This window comes from Sorex araneus, chromosome 5 (assembly GCF_027595985.1).
Source record: "Sorex araneus isolate mSorAra2 chromosome 5, mSorAra2.pri, whole genome shotgun sequence".
Lineage (NCBI taxonomy): Eukaryota > Metazoa > Chordata > Mammalia > Eulipotyphla > Soricidae > Sorex > Sorex araneus.
Window position 1 is genome coordinate 54440437 of NC_073306.1, and position 18458 is coordinate 54458894.

At 56.7% G+C, this 18458-nt stretch overlaps 1 protein-coding gene across 3 annotated transcripts in view; it reads left to right on the top strand.

The window, feature by feature from the left end:
- Nucleotides 1–18437, top strand: part of TMCO4 (transmembrane and coiled-coil domains 4) — a 71563-nt gene extending 53126 nt beyond the window's left edge. For all 3 annotated transcript variants that reach the window (XM_055140363.1, XM_055140362.1, XM_055140364.1), the window contains 3 exons: nt 7727–7844; nt 10145–10262; nt 16768–18437. In XM_055140363.1, the coding sequence (XP_054996338.1) occupies nt 7727–7844; nt 10145–10262; nt 16768–17154 (623 nt within the window). In that variant the 3' untranslated portion in view covers nt 17155–18437. The remainder of the gene's footprint in view (nt 1–7726; nt 7845–10144; nt 10263–16767) is intronic.
- Nucleotides 18438–18458: the final 21 nt, after the last annotated feature.

Sequence of the window (18458 nt, forward strand, 5' to 3'; positions counted from 1 at the left end):
GGAGGGGAGGCAGGCATGCAGATTGATTTCCAGGACCCCTGGAGCTGGCAGTGGCCTTCCCACTCAGCTGGGGATCTCGGAGGGAGATGAAAGCTTCCTTGTTCCCTAAAGAATCAGTCCTGGGGAAATTGCTTAGCAGACTGAGCACAGGAGTGGCGTGCAGGAGACCTGGGTTCATTCTCCAGAGCCGAACCCCTTCAAGGTCCCCCCAAGCATTGCCCGGAGCCACTCCTGGGCCCTGAGCTGGGAGTAACCCCTCAGACCACTGGAGCTCAGAAACAAACCAGAGCAAGCAAAGATTTTGTTCCAAGTCCTTTGCATCCATACCACCTCCTTGAAGCAGTTCATTGCAATGCAAACCTCTTTTCTCTGAGACGTGAGGAGGGGCCCAGTCCAAGCCTTTTCTGGCTCCCTGTCCACCAGACTACCTGCCTCCCTCCCTCTTCCTCTGCACTCTGTGTGTGTGCGTGTGTGTGTGTGTGTGTGTGTGTGTGTGTGTGTGTCTGCCTGTCTGTCTGTCTGTCTGTCTGTCTTTGGAATGGATTTTGCTTGTGTGTCTATCTGTCTTTGGAATGGATTTTGCTTGTGTGTCTATCTGTCTTTGGAATGGATTTTGCTTGTGTGTCTGTCTGTCTTTGGAATGGATTTTGTTTGTGTTAGAGGCAGTTCCTATCATTTTCTGCAAAGTCTGTTTTTTAATTCCCGCAGTCAGGAAATTATTTTTTCCCCCGCTTTCCATCTTATCGCTCTCTGCATACGCGACCCCCTGGCAGCAGGGAAGGAAGGAAAATTGTTTTGGCCTTGCAAGCTGGAGCTCCTTTGGTCTTGGGCACCTGGGAGAATCTCATTATTGACAGTGTGATGGGCTTGTGGACCGTGTGACATTGCCTCTGGCGCATTTTGATAGATTTCTTCATGACTCTGAGAGTTTGCAAACACCTGGCAAGTTCTGCCCAGGTTGGTTTCACTTTAAGAGAAAGCCCTCTGTGGGGCCGGGGCAACAGTACAGCAGGTAGGGTGCTTGCCTTGAACGCAGCTGACCTGGGTTCAATTCCCCGCCCCGCCCCCCACACTCCCTGCGGTCCCATGAGCCCCCACCAGGAGTGATGCCCTGAGTGCAGAGACAGGAATCAGCTCTGAGCACCACCAGGTGTGGCCCAAAAACTGGGGGCGGGGTGGGGAGCTGCTGAATTGAAAAGGCAAAATGCCAGGGGCCGGAGCAATAGCACAGAGGATAGGGTGTTTGCCTTGCACTCAGCCGACCTGGGTTCGATCCCCAGCATCCCATTTGGTCCCTCAAACACTGCCAGGAGTAATTCCTGAGTGCAAAGCCAGGAGTAACCCCTGAGCATCACTGGGTGTGACCCAAAAAGCAAAAAAAAAAGGCAAAATGCCAAAGGCAGTTCTGAGCGTGGCTGGTCCCATTGACAGAGGACCTAGGTGGGTGCAGAAATACTATCCTGGGGATCTCTGCAAGAACTGGCCATCCTGGGTTGAGTTTCAAAATGTTTGTTTTTCCCAAAGTCAGTGAAGATGCCATGACCAAGACCCAAGCAGTGGAGAAGTTGCTTCTTGGTTTGGGGAAAGGCCGGTGGGAGTGAGGTCTACACCCATCTGGACTCAGGACTTATTCCTAGCCCTGTACTCAGGGAGCACTCCTGGTGGTGCTCATGGTACCATAGGAGGTGCCTGGGCATGCCACACTCAAGGTAGATGCTCTACCCACTAGGCTATCTCTCAGGCCCCCCCAGTACTCAGCTCATAATCGCCAAAGTGTTGTGGTTGTCAAGGAATCTCACACCAACAGCAGAGAGCTGGGTGGTAGCAGCTGACGGGAGATCCACTGATTTATCTCTGTTCTGGATTTGGGCAAGGTGCCGGGGCTGACCCAACTCTCACACGTGCAAGGCACACGCTTTGCCCCTCAGCCCCAGCCCCAGGCTGATTTATCTCAATTCTTTTTTTATTCTCTTTTATTTTTTTTATTAATGAATCACCGTGAGGTATAGTTACAAACTTATGAACTTTCATGTTTGCATTTGGTTCACATCCCTCCACCAGTGCCCATTCTCCCCCACCAATGTTCCCAGTATCCCTCCCACCACCCCCACCCCAACCCCCACCACCCCACCCTGCCTCTGCAGCAGGGCATTCCCTTTCGTTCTCTCTCCTGTTGGGTGTTGTAGTTTGCAACAGAGGTATTGAGTGGCCTTCATGTTCGGTCTATAGTCTACTTTCGGTATGCAGCTTTCAACCCGAGTGGGTCCTCCCAAAATTCTCTACTAGGTGTTCCCTTCTCTATCTCTGCTGCCTTTTCCCCCAGCTTGTGAGGCCAACTTCCAAGCTGTGGGGCAGACCTCCTGGTTCTTATCTCTACTACTCCTGGGTGTTAGTGTCCCGAGATTTATCTAAATTCTGACTGATGAAAAGAATGAATCCATCACACAGGATGTGAACACCCTTGATGCTACCAAACTAAATATGTAAGAGCCAGATGGTCAGTATAATAACGTGGTCTGTACTTGACCAGAGGGGCATCAGGGATCACACACAGGCAAGGCCACACCCTTAGCTGCTGAACCACTCTCAGCCCCCACTGCATTATTATTATTATTATTATTATTATTATTATTATTATTATTATTATTATTGAATCACTGTGGGATACAGTTACAGAGCTTTCATGATTGAGTTTCATACAATGACCGAACACCCATACTGATGTTTCCTACCACTAATGTCCCTCACCCATCCCACCCCTCCCCCTGCCTCCCCCTGCCTCTCTACTTATGGGCATTACGGTTTGCAATACAGATACTGAGAGGCTATCACAGTTGGTCCTTTATCTACTTTCGGCACACATCTCCCACCCCGACCAATCCCTCCAACCATCATTGACTTAGTGATCCCTTCTCTATCTCAGCTGCCTTCTCCCCCAGCTCATAAGACAGACTTCCAATTATGGGGCAGTATTCCTGGCCCTTGTCTCTACTAACCTTGGGTGTCAGTCTCATGTGATGTTAGTTTATACTCCACAAACGAGTGCAATTCTTCAATGTCTGTCCCTCTCTTTCTGACTCATTTCACTTAGCGTGATACTCTCCATGTTTATCCCCCACTGTATAATTCTGAAGAACTCCAGGATTTTCACCTCTGAGGATGAGCACTGGCTTTGATATGCAGTCTTCCCCACCTTAGTCCCCTCGAGAGTCTGCCAAAGTCCAGTGGCACTTTGATGCCAGGCATCTGCGTCACTCCCTGGGCTGTTTCGGCTACCCTGGGAGCCTGTGCCTCGGGTGGCCACCTTGTCAGTGACCTGGGGAGTTTGCTCTCATTTCTGCATCAGTACTTATGGCTTCACCTTGTACTTCTGGTGGTGGTGGTGGGTTTTGTTGTTTTTTTGAGGGATGCAATTGCTGTGCTCAGGGTTACTCCTGAGTCTGTGCCCAGGGATCCCTCCTGGAGGGGCTCAGGGGGCCCTATGGGATGTGGGGATCAAAACCGGGGTCAGCTGCGACCGCTGCACTATCTCTCTGGCCCTTTCTTGGCATTTTTAAGCGACGGTGGTGCCTCTTATGCCTCACAAGCCCACCCCTGCTGGCACGAAGCGTTTTCTTCTGTGGCTTCCTGCACGCAACCAACCCCACTTTGGTCTGTGGCACCATATGGTCTCCCGAGCACTGCCGGGAGTGACTCCTGAGAACAGAGCTAGGAGCAACCCCCAAGCACCATCTCGCCCCTCCAGAGCAGAGGCAGAAACAAAGTGTGAGAAAGGAAAGCTTTCCACTGCACATCCGAGTGACAGAAAGGGCGGAACTGGACAGGTTAGAACATGGCAGGAAACACTTTTTTTTTTTGGTTTTTGGGTCACACCTGGCGATGCACAGGGGTTACTCCTGGCTCTGCACTCAGGAATTACTCCTGGTGGTGCTCAGGGGACCATATGGGATGCTGGGATTTGAACCCGGGTCGGCCGCATGCAAGGCAAACGCCCTACCCGCTATGCTATCGCTCCAGCCCCAGGAAACACTTTTCTCTTTATGTACTGTAGGGTGGGAGACTCTCTAGCCCAGAGTTAAGGCTGGATGGGGGGCCTCTGCGTAGTAGTAAGAGTCGCTGTCGGCAGCACCCAGAGCTGTTGATCAGGGAGGCAGTGAAGCCTCGCTGCTGCGCCTGTCTGTCCGGTGACCGCGAGGAAAACCACAGGTGCCTCGGACGCCTGCCTTCTGGGTATGCCCACATACAGCTCCAGGGCTCAAACCGTCAAATCCACAAGGAAGGGGCCAGAGAGATAGTGCAGTGGGTAGGACTCTTGCCCACTGTCAACCCAGTTCAATCCCCCTCACCCCATACGATCCCCTAAGCCCCCCTAGGACTGATCCTTGGGGGCAGAGCCAAGAGTAAAAACCCTAACCATTGCTGGGTGTGCCGCCCCTCCCCCCCCAGAAAGAAAAGTAAATTATCAGGAAGAGTTCCTGGTTGCAATAGTAATATATCCGAATTGTCGTTGTTTCTGCAGCAAAAAGGATGGCCTTCTCATACTAGTGATTATTGAAATGTTAAGTTCTGGTGTCTTTTGTTGAAAAGTGGAGGCTTGGGCTGGAGTGATAGCACAGCGGGTAGGGCTTTGCCTTGTATGCGGCCGACTTGGGTTTGATCCCCGGCATCCCATACGGTCCCCCGAGCACCAGCAGGAGTAATTCCTGAGTGCAGAGCCAGGACTGAACCCCTGAGCATTGCTGGGTGTGACTCAAAAAGCAAAAAAATAAAAGTGGAGGCTTTGTGCATGGGATTCATGCCCCTAGAGCGAGCTTGTCTGTGGAGGGACCCGGGGCCAGAGGCGGGCCTGGTGCACAGCACCTTTGTCTCCCCCAGAAGGCTGAAGTCGGCCGTTTGATTCTGGAGCAGAGTCTTGGCCATTTGGGTTTTGGGTTTTTACCCCCTTTCTGGCATCTACGACCCCTTCTTCCTGTCTCCCCTGCCGGAGAGGGGAGGTGTGGGCAGTGTGGTGCTGGGGGCAGGACCCTTGGGCTCACATGTGCAAAAGAAGTCAGCATCTGAGGAGGGCGAGGGAGGCATTGCCGGCCAGGCTCCAGGGCTGGGTGGCGTGCCGGCAGCCCGTCGCAACTTGATGCACTGCAGGATGAGGTTCAACTTCTGGTTTCAGTTCTAGGTCACAGCTTCCAGCATCCTCACCATTGGGGAGTGCAGGTAGCATCACAGATACTGTAGTATCACTGCTGGCCACAAGGGGGCCGCGCTCCAGGTGTCTGCACCCAGGCCTGGACTGTGAGTGGCCAGTGGTTCAAAGCATTTTCTCAACCAGAAGCCGTTTGCCCCCATGGGTCCCCAAAGGGGGTCCTCAAAGGGGCTATGGGGGCAGGTCACGGAACAAGACTAGGGTGCCGAGCAGTGGGACAGGGGGGTCACAGGAAGGAAGAAAAGGCCAGAAAGGAGCCTCGTGGGATCAGAGGAAGGTCAAGAAACACAGCCTGGAGCCGGAGCAATTAGGATGGCTGGGAGGGCACTTGCCTCGCGTGAGGCCGACCCGGGTTCGATACCTGGCATCCCATGTGGTTCCCCGAGCACGATCCCTGAATAACCCCTGAGCACTGGCAGGTGTGATCCCCAAACAAACCAAAAGCGCGAGAGAACTAGCCTTAGAGGAACCCAGGGCTCAGGGGAGGTTGGGGGGTGGGGGCTCTGGGGGACGTGGCAGAGCAACAACCACACTTATGCCAGCTTTGCGCTTGTGTCATGCCTGCAAACACCCACTGGCAGCTCCCCAGACTGGGCTGTGGCCCCAGTGTGAGCCTCACTACCTGAGGCCTGTCCCTTCCCCACCGAGACTCAGTTTCCCCACTTCCCCAAGCAAGTCTCCTGGAGGGGCTCTTCCTTGCTGCCCAGATCAGCCCCTCCCGCCCCCGCCCGCCCCGTGCTCGATCCCAGCCCTTTGAGTCCAGTCCACGGCCTCTCCTCAGGTCTCTATTGGGCACCAAACACCTCCCAAGAAGTTCCTTGTCTGGGGACGACACCCGGCGGTGCTCAGGGCTTGCTTCTGGCTCCGCGCCCAGGAATCACTCCTGGTGGGCCCAGGGGTCTGATATGTGGTGCTGGGGATTGAACCCAGCTCGGCCGCCGGCAAGGCAAGTGCCCTGCCTGCCGTCCGGTCTCCCGGGCCCCTCCCAAGCAGCTCTGAGCCTTGTTGCGTGGCTGTGAATGAGGCCGCCTGCACCCCCTCTCCCCCCAGTAGAGGACAGAAGTGCAGTGAGGCCCAGGGGACGGGGTGGAGAGGGGCCGTGCGCTTCTCGCGGGTCTGTGGCGGGCTGCTCAGTGCGCACGTGCACAGCTGCCAACTGCCGGCTGCCACCCTGCAGCCCAGAAGTGAAGCCACTGCCTGGTCTTCACTCTTTTTTTTTTCTTTTTGGGTCACACCTGGCAATGCACAGGGGTTACTCCTGGCTCATGCACTCAGGAATTACTCCTGGTGGTGCTCAGGGGACCATATGGGATGCTGGGAATTGAACCCGGGTTGGCCACGTGCAAGGCAAACGCCCTACCCGCTGTGCTATTGCTCCAGCCCTGGTCTTCACTCTTAAGGGACAAATAGCCCATGAGCAGCACACGAACCGCTTTGGCTCAGAAATTGCTGCCCTTTGGGTCCCTGTGGCTGAGGCGGTCCTGCTGTCCCCAGGCCTATGCCCTCGCCCCACCCATCCCCGTGTCACTCCCCCTCCCCACCACACTGCACAGGGCCCAGTAGTTCCCGCTGAGGAAGGTGGCAGCCCCTGCTCACTGGCCGGTGGTGTGGTGACCTGGGGCCCTCAGTCCCTTCTAAGGGGAAGGGTCCCCTCTGAGTCTGTGGCCCGTTGTGAGCTTCGTGGAGATGGCCCTGACCCCAGGCTCGGGCCGGGTCTCTTACCTGCCGTGGGATCTTGCAGATGTCTTTCTCAGCATGGCTCAGACGGGCAATGGAGGGGCCTGAGCCAGGCCCAGGAACTCAGCCAGTGGAAACCCCATTACTCTGTGCCTGTGTCTTTGTGTCTGTCTGTGTCTGTGTGTTTGTCTGTGTCTGTGTGTTTGTCTGTGTCTGAGTCTGTCTGTGTCTGTGAGTCTGTCTTTATGTTTATGTGTGTATCTGTATCTGTGGTGTGTGTGTATCTGTGTCTATGGTATCTGTGTGTCTGAGTCCGTCTGTGTCTATGTGTCTGTGTCTGTGTCTGTGTCTGTGTATCTGTGTGTCTCTGTGTCTCTGTGTCCTGTGTCTGTGTGTCTCTGTCTGTGTCTGTGTGTCTGTGTGTCTGTGTCTGTGTCTGTCTGTGTCTGTGTGTTTGTGTCTGTGTCTGCCTGTGTATCTGTGTGTGCTTGTGTTTCTGTATCTGTGTGTGTCTGTGTGTCTGTGTGTCTCTGTCTGTGTCTATGTGTCTCTGTCTGTGTCTCTGTGTCTGTGTGTCTGTGTGTCTGTGTGTCTGTGTGTCTGTGTCTGTGTCTGTCTGTGTCTGTGTGTTTGTGTCTGTGTCTGCCTGTGTATCTGTGTGTGTCTATGTGTGTCTCTGTGTGCCTGTGTTTCTGTATCTGTTTGTGTCTGTGTGTCTGTGTGTCTATGTCCGTGTGTCTGTGTGTTTGTGTGTGTGTATCAGTGTGTGGCATTGGCTCCGTGACCGCTGTGGGGGCACTTCCCCGCCCTCCCCTCCGGAGCCTGCTGAGCCCCCTCTGGTCTCCCCAGATTGCCAAGGGATCATCGAGGACGTGGTCCTGCTGGGCGCCCCCGTGGAGGGAGAAGCCAAGTACTGGGAGCCTTTCCGGAAGGTGGTGTCCGGGAGGATCGTCAACGGCTACTGCAGGTACCCAGGGCCAGCGCTGCACTGACCTCCTCCCTCAGGCACAGCCTCGGGGACTTTGGAAAGCAGCGAAGGAGCGTCTCTTCCTTCCCTGGCGTGGGAAAGGGGCGTGGGGGCACTAGGCCGCCCTCTCTGAGCAGTGTCTCGGGCGGGCGGGGTGATGAAACTCAGGTCTGTCTACGTGACTCGGGTCCTGGCTCTGAGTAACTCAGAGTCCTCGGGGTAACCCCTGAGCATTGTCGGATGAGGCAAAAAACAAACAACAACAGAAACCCAATAGGAAAACTCCAAGGGGGGTTGGAGCAATAGCACAGTGGGTAGGGCGTTTGCCTTGCACGCGGCCGACCCAGGTTCGATTCCCAGCATCCCATATGGTCCCCTGAGCACCGCCAGGGGTAATTCCTGAGTGCAGAGCCAGGGATAACCCCTGTGCATCACCTGGTGTGACCCAAAAAGAAAAAAAAAAAGAAAAGAAAAAAGAAAACGCCAAGGGCTGAGCAGGTGCTCTGCGTGCAGGAGGCCTGGGTTGATCCCAGGTACCACATGGTCCTCTGAACGCCATCAGGAGCGACCCCTGAGCACAGAGCTTGGAATTGGACATGCCCAAGTGTGACCCAAAAGACAACAAAATTAAGTAAGCAAGTGCCATAATAAGCATTCTGATGTGTAAGGGGGAATTCCCTGTGTGCTTATATATGTCTGCCTGCCTACGTTTGGGGGAGGGCCACTCGGCAGTGCTCAAGGCTTCCTCCGGGCTCTGCACTCAGAGATCACTCCTGGGCGCAGGGGACCATGTGGGGTGCCAGGGATCGAACCTGGGCTGGTCACATGCAAGGCAAATGGCCTCCCCCTCCCCTTCTCACTGCTGCCGGTGTTGGTCTGTCTAAAGGAACAGGAAAAGCTAGAGGACACGAGAAGCTCATAACAGCAACAAGCCTGGGAAACTGGGGAGAGGAGGCATGAAAGAGATTTTAGTTACTAGATTTTTTTTTCTTTTTTTGGGTCACATCTGGCGATGTACAGGGATTACTCCTGGCTCTGCACTCAGGAATCACTCCTGGCGGTGCTCAGGGGACCATATGGGATGCTGGGAATCAAACCCGGGTGGGCCACATGCAAGGCAAACGCCCTACCCGCTGTGCTATTGCTCCAGCCCCATAGATTTTTTTTTAATATCAACAGTTTTTAATACTAGAAAAAGAAAAAAAAAAACCTTTACATCAATCTCAAGCTAGAACTTGTCTCTGACATTCATTCTTGAGTGCCTTTGGACACACTACTCTGAACCTCAGTGTCCCCACCTGTAAAATGGGAATAATAGCCCCTCCTTAGAGAACAGGAGAACTGAGGTCGTGCAGGGACAAGGCTGCCACTCAGTGGGGGTCCCATGAACAGCAGCAGTTATTAATACTCACTGTCTGAGCCCCCACCCCACACTACCACCACCTCTCCTGCTCCCCGGGCCTGGCTCCAGCTTCCCCTGCTTGACTGCCAGCAAAGCTCACTTTCCAGAAAGGACACTGAGCCAGGGGCTCATCCATTATCCCCAAGGCCAGTGCTCCTCCACCCCTGAAGAAACTGATGCAGAGGGGCCCGAGTGACAGCACAGAGGGCAGAGCACTTGCCTTGCAGGTGACACCTGGGTTCAATCCAGGAGTGATCCCTGGGCATTGCCAGGTCTGGCCCTAAACAGAAGAAAAAACAAGGAAGGAAGGAGGAAGAGAGGGACGGGGAAGGGAGGGAGAGAGGAAGGAAAGAAGGAAAGGAGGAAGGAAGGAAGAAGGGAGGAAGTGGGGGGAGGGAGGGAGGGATGGAGGGAGGAAGGAGGGGAGGAAGGAAGGAGGGAAGGAAGGAAGGAAGGAAGGAAGGAAGGAAGGAAGGAAGGAAGGAAGGAAGGAAGGAAGGAAGGAAGGAAGGAAGGAAGGAAGGAAGGAAGGGAGGGAGGGAGGGAGGGAGGGAGGGAGAGAGGGAGGGAGAGAGGGAGGGAGGGAGGGAGGGAAGGAGGGGGGCAGCCCACGGGGGCTCAGGGTGCTTCTCTCTGCAGGCCCAGAGCTGTCCCCCAGAGCGTGGTGGTCCCCGCCCTGCTGCCTCCCCCCTTTGCTCAGAGCTGCACCTTGGGCCAGGCAGGCGCATCTCTCCGGAGTCCCCAGGGGACTGGGCCCCACTCACCCGGGTCATCCTCACTCACTGGCGCGTCCCACGGTGGGGCCCCCACGGGGCACTGCCCCTGCCATTCTCCAGGGGTGCAGCCAAGGCCCTGCTCCCGCCGGGGACCCTGGGCTGACCCCCACCCCCGCCCACAGGGGCGACTGGCTGCTGAGCTTCGTGTACCGCACGTCGTCCGTGCAGCTCCGCGTGGCCGGCCTGCAGCCCGTGCAGCTCCAGGACCGGAGGGTGGAGAACGTGGACCTGTCCTCGGTGGTGAGTGTCAGCGGGCCCTGGGGGGGACACTTCCTTCCTGCAGGGCCAGGACGCGGGTGCCCAGGGACACCGGCACATTGCAACACCCCCCCACACACACTTCCTCAGATGGAGAGGAGCTGGGGGGTGGGAGGGCTGGGGAGGCCACCAGCTCTGTGCCATGTGGTGCGCTGGGGACTTTGAACACCAGGGATGGGGGCTGTTCGTGCACACGGTCTAGAGCCTCACACAGCCTTGGAGCGCCGAGGCGGGCAGGGGGCTTAGCGAGCTCCCAAACGGCCAGCTGGGACACCGTCTCCTCTCCTCAAGCTCCCCGGGGGGCAGGAGTCCAGTCCAGCTGTGATAAGGGGGCGTGGCTACAGGGGGCATGGCTGCAGGGCCCACTGGGGCTTCCCCCCTTGGTTCCTGGGTTGGCACTTGTGCCCACGTGGGGCCGTGCTCCTGAGTCACGGTGCTTGCATACTCGGGGGCCTCAGAGATGGCACCCTGTGTTGGGGTTGGGGTGCTGGCGACCCCAAGAGATGACACTCCGGACACTGGTCCCAGGGATCCAACCTGCAGCCTCATGCTTGCAAGGCAGCTCTAGCCACTGGGCTTCCCCTGGAAAGGCCCTGAGCCCTGGAAACACGGGTTGCTGCCCCAGGGCCCCGGGAAGGGACCTGAAGGGACAAGCACCGCTTTGGGCGCCAGCCAGGCTCAGCTTGGCACCCAGCCTCTGCTGGAGGGAGGGAAGACCCGTTGGCCGGGACTTGGCCTCTCTGGGCCTTGCTCTCCTCCTCCCTGGAGCAGGAAGTCCCCTTCCTCGCAGGGCCACTGGTCGCCCTCGTCCCGTCCTCTCCTCTCTGGCCTCCTCAGCCTCCTTCCCCCTGGGACCAGACCCCCCCTCCTGCTCACGCTCTGCCTCTGCGGGGGCAGCTTCCCAGTGCTCCCCTAATAATAGCTCTTTATCCCATTAGGAGCTCGTGAGAAGCAGTCATTAGTGGCAGTTAGCACCGCCTCCGTGCGGCCCTCCTGCCTTCCTTGAAAAGCCGGGCGGCAGGAGGGGTTGCCGCACACACCTGCCCGGTGCCTGCTGGGCCCCAGGGCCAGAGCGCCCGGGGCTTGTCCCAGTCTCCCGGGGGTGAATGGGGCAGCCACGGCCAGGCTGCCTCCCTCCTCCCTTCTCCCCGGAGTGGGCACCCTGCCTCCCGTGAGGAGCAGGTGGGTGAGGACCCTGCCTGGGCGGGGGGCACTCGTGAGCCTGCCCCAGGAGAACCTCGTGACCCCCAGGAAAGGCTAGCCAGCGCCTAGAAGTTAGCTGGGCGGTAGGTAAATGGAACGGCCTGTGTGGGCATGGCCCATTAGTGGACACTCAGGGATGCTGGTCACTGCAGAGGCTGCCCACCCAGACCGGGCCCTGCCCTGCACACATGCATGCATGTGCGCGCGCACGCGCACGCGCACACACACACACACACACACACACACACACGCTGTGCTTTCTCTGCCTCTGGGGCCACAGAGCCCCACTGTGCAGACGTGGAGAGTGAGGCTGCAGGAGCCGAGGGCCGTGGAGGAGGTTGGAGGAAGATGTTCTTATTCGTCCTTGTGGGTCTGAGCTTCGACGGGCTGGAACACAGCAGCCATTCTGGGCCCCTGAATCTGCCCAGCTCTCTACCCGAAACCCAGCGTCCTGTGTGGAGGGCCGACCATGGGTCAGGTGCTCTGCTTGTGGATGGGTTGTACACGTGTTGCAGCCAGCCCGTGAGGCGGTCATCACTCACTGGGCGCTGTGCTTTGGGCGGGATTTGGAACGTGATCACAGCAGGAGTCCTGAGCTCCCGCCAGGGGCCAGGCCCTGGGGCTCCTTCGCAGGCAGTGGGGCAAATCATGTGACCACCACCTGACAGACAGGGATGCTGAGCTTCCAGTTCTCGTTTACAGGAGTGAGGGGTGGGGGGCGGAGCAATAGCACAGCGGGTAGGGCATTTGCCTTGCACGAGGCCAACCCAGGTTCAATCCCCAGCCTCCCATATGGTCCCCCAACCACCGCCAGGAGTAATTCCTGAGTGCAAAGGCAGGAGTAACCCCTGTGCATCGCCAGATGTGACCCAAAAAGCAAAACAAACGTATAGGAGTGAGGGGGCAGCACCGAGGCTGGAACCCTGGTCCTTCCCAGGGCTGGGTAGCTACTCACATCCACCTGCTGTGTGGGATCATGGGTGACCCAAACCCCCATCCCAGACCCAGGGGTCTGCCTAGCCCCGCGTGTACACACGGGCATGTCCTCGTGAACACTCCAACAGCCTGGGTGAAGAAAGGAGCGAGCCGACGGGGCTGGAGTGACCGTTCAGCGGGGAGGACACTTGCCTTTATGCACCTGACCGAAGTTTGATCCCCAGCACCCCATATGTTCCCCAAGTCCACCCAGAGTGATTCCTGAGCTCAGAGCCAGGAGTAAGCACTGAGCATCACCAGCTGTGGCCCCAAAACCCAGAGAGGAAAAAAGGAAACAAGCTCAGCTGTACACCGGCTCTGTTTCAAGGAAAGCAACAGGCCTGAAGAGCAACAATCTTTTTGCTTGTTTGTTTTTGTGGGGCAGTGGGGGAGGTTGGGAGGGGACCTACAACCAGCAGTGCTCAGGGCTTACTCCCCAGGCTTTGTGCTCAGGGGATCACTCCTGCCTGTGCTCAGAGGTGGGATGACAGGGATGGAACCTGGGTCGGCTGCGAGCAAGGCAAGCGCCCTGCCCGCTGTCCTGTCACTCAGGCCCCAGCAGTTGTCTTTGTTATTCCTGAGAAACCGTCCGAGGGTTCAGTGTGATTGGCAGTTCCGTTGGAAATGCAGGTGTCGGTCCCTAAGAACCGCTTCCACTCCCTCCCCCAGTTTGCCTGGCTTCTGTTACAATAAAAGCTTTCCTTCTAGCCTTGAAGGAATGTGCTCTCCTGTGCTTGTCTGGCGCTAAAGCAGGCCCCCACCCCAGGCTGGCCTTTGGGGGGGCCACGTGCCCTAGCTCTGAGGCTCTCCTGAGCCAGGCCGCCTCCCCCCACACACCGTGTCTCCAGCAGCCCAGCACGCGCCCAGCGCCTTCCCCAGCCATGTGCTGTGGAGAAAACCACCACCCCGCTTGGACCTTGCTAAGAAAGATTTTTTTGTTGATATTTTGGTTTGGGGCCCCACCGAGGAGTACTCACGCACTCTCCCAGCTCTGTGCTCGGAGACTGTGCAGTGTTGGGGGTCCTACCAGGCCTCCTGCAAGCAAAGCATATGCACTCACCCTTTGAGCTCTCCCTGAACCCGAGAATCATTTTTTTAAGCTCCTCTGCTCTGGTTTTTGATGAATAGAGCAAGCTGGATTTAAACCCCAGCCCTTTCTAGACGTAGGAACTTGGACAGTAACTTTACCTCTCTTGGCCAATTTCTTTATTGACAACCAGTAACCAACCCTGGTCAAAGAAGCATATCCCACGAATTTATTTCCAACTGTGTATCAAGGCCCTACGGTGTGTGGGGTTGTCACTGTCACAGTCAGCAAGTGTTTCAGAAGCACCCCTGCTTTTCACTCACTGATGCAGCCCAACAAGAAGAATGGGGGAATTTCTGTTCTCTAAGGAAGAGGGACAGGCTCTTCTGAGTTCTTTTTTTTTTTTCTTTTTGGGTCACACCTGGCGATGCACAGGGGTCACTCTTGGCTCATGCACTTAGGACACCCTAGCGGTGCTCAGGGGACCGTATGGGATGCTGGGATTCGAACCCGGGTCAGCCGCGTGCAGGGCAAACGCCCTACCCGCTGTGCTATCACTCCAGCCCCCTCTTCTGAGTCCTTGGTTCTTGTCTGAATTAAGATTCGTGCCCAAGGGACCGGAGAGATATTACAGTGGGGAGAGCATTTGCTCTGCGTGCGGCTGACTGGGTTTGGTCCCCAGCACCCTGTCTGGCTCCCTGAGCACCGCCAAGAGAAGTTTCTGAGTGTAGAACTTGGAGTAACAACTGAGCATCGCCGGGTGTGAACTAAAAACAAGACTTGGGTCCAGGGCCTGGAAGAGACTCAAAGGGCTTGGTGCGGAGGCCCTGAGTTCAGTTCCTGGCATTACATACTTCCCCGCCAGGGGGGCCCTGGTGGCACCATGGTGCTTCTGGGCCAGAGAAGCTCTACATCACTGGGCCCCAGCACCCAACCATGCAGCCTGCACGGCAGAGCCGAGTGTCACTGGGAGCAGACCCCAGGCCCCTGGAGCACTGCTTGGGAGTTCCCACCCCCCAAAAATTCAAGTCCATATATCAGAGGCCTGACTGGAATGCTTGAAACACATGAGTTATGACATTTAAGAGATGGAAGCAGGCCAGAGCGATAGGACAGCAGGTAGGGCGTTTGCCTCGAACGCCGCCAACCTGCATGCCCAGAATCCCATATGGTCCCCCAAGCACCAACAGGAGTAATTCCTGAGTACAGAGCTGGGAGTAACCCCTGAGCATCACTGGGTGTGACCTCCCCCCAAAAAAGTTACATCATTTTCTTAATGATGGAGAGATAGCTCAACGGGCTGGAGCTCATACTTTACATGCCGAAGTTCCAGATTTGATCCCTGAAACTGCCTGGTCCCCCAATACTACCAAGAGTGACCCCCTGAGCACAGAGCCAGGACTCAACCCTGAGCATTGCCAGGTGTGACACCAAAACAAGCCAAAAAGGTCCAGAATAACAGCTCAAGGATGGTTTGGTGGTTCCACAAAATATCACTATATCACTGTATCATCTGGTTGCTCATCGATTTGCTCAAGCAGGCACCAGTAACGTCTCCATTGTGAAACTTGTTACTGTTTTTGGCATATCGAATACGCTATGGGGAGCTTGCCAGGCTCTGCCATGGGGGCAAGATACTCTTCAGTAGCTTGCCAGGCTCTCTGAGAGGGGCAGGGAAATCGAACCCAGGTCAGCCATGTGCAAGGCAAACGCCCTACCCGCTGCACCACAGAATATACGGACCAAAATTTCATTAGTCTTACTGTTTTGCCATCCTTCGTAGGATGGCAAAATTCATGACCCCAAATAATTGCTGAGGTTCAGGCCATCACATCTGAATTCCAGAAACTAGATAGAGAAAATAGAATGTTTTTTTCTTTTTGGATCACACCCGGCGATGCACAGGGGTTACTCCTGGCTCTGCACTCAGGAATCACCCCTGGCAGTGCTCAGGGGGCCATATGGGATGCTGGGAATCGAACCCGGGTTGGCCGAGTGCCAGGCAAACGCCCTACCCGCTGTGCTATTGCTCCAGCCCCGAAAATCCTCCTCCTTTAATCCTCCCCCGATGAGTCTCACGTGACACTTCTGCTTTACCTCCCCAGAACTTGACCTGTACTTAACTCTCTGGGAGCCTGGAGAATATTCCCAGATGGATACTGAAGATCTGGCCAGTGAAGGAATAGGGGAGACTGGGGCATGGAGGGGCTGAGCGGTCCGTGCCAGCACTCTGAGTCAGCTCTGTGTCACAGCTCTGTTTCCAGCTTGGGGAATTTCCCTGGGGGAACCTTTATAGCAGCCCTGTGATTTAGCTGCTGCATTATCCCCATTCTACAGCTGAAGCAAATGGAGGTCAAAGGGAAAAGAGGACTTGACCAATGTCCCCCCAGGGGTATGAGCCCCCACACTCAGCTGCAAGGAGAGAATAGAAACTTCCCATCAGGAGATTCCCTCCCATGCCCAAACGATTCAGATACCACATGGAAACTTGCTTCATTGCAGGCCGGAGCAATAGTACAGTAGGGAGGGCATTTGTCTTGCATGTGGCCAACCCGGGTTCAATCCCTGGCATCCCATACGGTCCCCTGAGCACTGCCAGGAGTAATTACTGAGTGCAGAGTCAGGAATAACCCCTGAGCATCTCTGGTTGTGATGAAAGAGAGAGAGGGAGAATGAGGGCTAGAGACTGAGCACAGCGGCCACTCAACACCTTTATTGCAAACCACAACAGCTAATTAGAGAGAGAAAACAGAAGGGAATGCCTTGCCACAGTGGCAGGGTGGGGTGGGGGGGAGATGGGATTGGGGAGGGTGGGAGGGACACTGGGTTTACGGGTGGTGGAGAATGGGCACTGGTGAAGGGATGGGTTCCCAAACTTTGTATGAGGGAAGTATAAGCACAAAAGTGTATAAATCTGTAACTGTACCCTCACGGTGATTCTCTAATTAAAAATAAATAAATTTAAAAAAAAAAAGAGAGAGAGAGGGAGAGGGGAAGGAAGGAAGGAAGGAAGGAAGGAAGGAAGGAAGGAAGGAAGGAAGGAAGGAAGGAAGGAAGGAAGGAAGGAAGGAAGGAAGGAAGGAAGGAAGGAAGGAAGGAAGGAAGGAAGTTGCTTCATCTGTGTTTGGTCAAGCCTGGGGCTGCCTTGGAGCCTCCACCGACGTGGGGGTCAGAGTGGGCAGTGGCTGTGGGAGGAAATGAGGCTCCGGAGCTTAGCCTGGGGCCCAGGGGAGGGCCGGGAGAGAGAGAATAGAAACTTCCTCACTCACTGTCTTCGCGCAGGTCAGCGGCCACTTGGACTATGCCAAGCAGATGGACGTCATCCTGAAGGCCGTGGGCATCCGCACCAAGCCGGGCTGGGGCGAGAAGGGGCTGCTGCTGGCCTCGGGCAGCCTGCCTCAGGAGCAGCCTCCCCAAGCAGCACCCGCCTCCGCCCAGGATGGACCAGCCCCGAGCCTCCCGCCTGAACAACCTCCCGGGGGCGCTGCCTCCGCTGACCCCAGCCCAGCCCCAACGCCCACCGGGTCGGACCCCTCAGGGGCGGCATCTCCGCCTGCCGCTGCCGGCCCCACCGCCAGCCTGCAGAGCTGCCGCCACGGGACGAGCTCCAACCCTCTGGGCTGTCCTGACTGTGCCGACCAGAGCCAGGGGCCCGGCGTGGGACAGTAGTAACCCCAGCAGGGGACTCGGACACTCTCCTCAGACATCCAGAAGGGGCACGCTCCTGCCTCCTGCCTCCTCCTCCTGGCTCCCACAGATTCTCAGCCAGGATCATTTCCAAGTGGTGGGTAGGAGGGCTGAGAAGAAAGGAGGAGGGAGAAGGCGAAGGGTGGAGAGACAGTGCTCCCCCTGCTAAGTCGCTGTTGAGTCCCAAGACTCTAACCAGCCACAGTGCCTTATGGTCCCACAGGACGTCCAGGGAACCCCCTGGAGCCCAAGACCCCCTCCCCATCTCCCCCCGACACACCCAGCCTCAGCCAGGCAGGTATATCTGCCTGCTCATCTACTCAGCCCAGAGGCACCACCACTGCACACCAGGGCAGGGGTGAGGGGAGCCGGGCGCTTACTCGCTCTGCCCTGGGGACATCCACTCTGATCCCCCACGTACAGCCCACAGAGGCCCACATCAGGGGCCGCCAGGTGCACAGCCCTGATGTAAGGAAGCCCGCCAAGTCGTACCTGGATCGAGCTGGAACCAAGCCTGATGACTGCGGGCCAAATGAGCACCCAGGGTGGGGGCGGGGTACTGGGCGTGGCGGGAAGGAAGGACTTTCCCAGGGAGGGCTTTGCCATGGCAGGAACGGAGGCGCGGACGGCTCCAGGAATCAGGCAATCAGCTCTGCCTGTCCGGGCCGCGTGCTCAGTGTTGGCATGGCTTGTCCCGGTGGTTACCTTGGTCTTACGCTTGAAGCCACTGCGCCCCAGAGAGGTGAGGGGACCCTGCGGTTTTCACAGATGGGTCCATCTCAGGCGCCAGCAAGATGCCAAAACCATGCTCCCGCCGCCACCTTCCTCAGGAGAAGCTCTGTCATGTGCCTGCGCCCCGTCCCTGGAGGAGGGCGCGAGAGGGAGTCCTCCCCAGCTGTGCAGATGTGGAAACCAAGACCCAGAGAAAGTCCTTTCAGGGGCAAACAGCAGAGCATGGGAGCTGAGCTGGCCCGTGTGTGTGTGTGTGTGTGTGTGTGTGTGTGTGTGTGTGTGCGTGCATGCGTGTTCACTGCTCCATTGAAGAGATTCTTTTTTACAGCGCAGCCTTTTGTCCAAACGGCTCATGTCACCCACAGGATCCTGGGCCCCTAGAGGGGAAATGACTCTGCTGAAGCCCCAGAGCAAATCAGGGGGCTGGTCTAGAGCAGAACCCAGGGCACCAACCCGAGACCTCTTCCCCCCTCGCCAGTCCGTCCCCAGCCCAAAGGGACAACCCTCCACCCTCGTAAATTCCATCCACACCAGCCACTGCGTCCGCGAGTCTT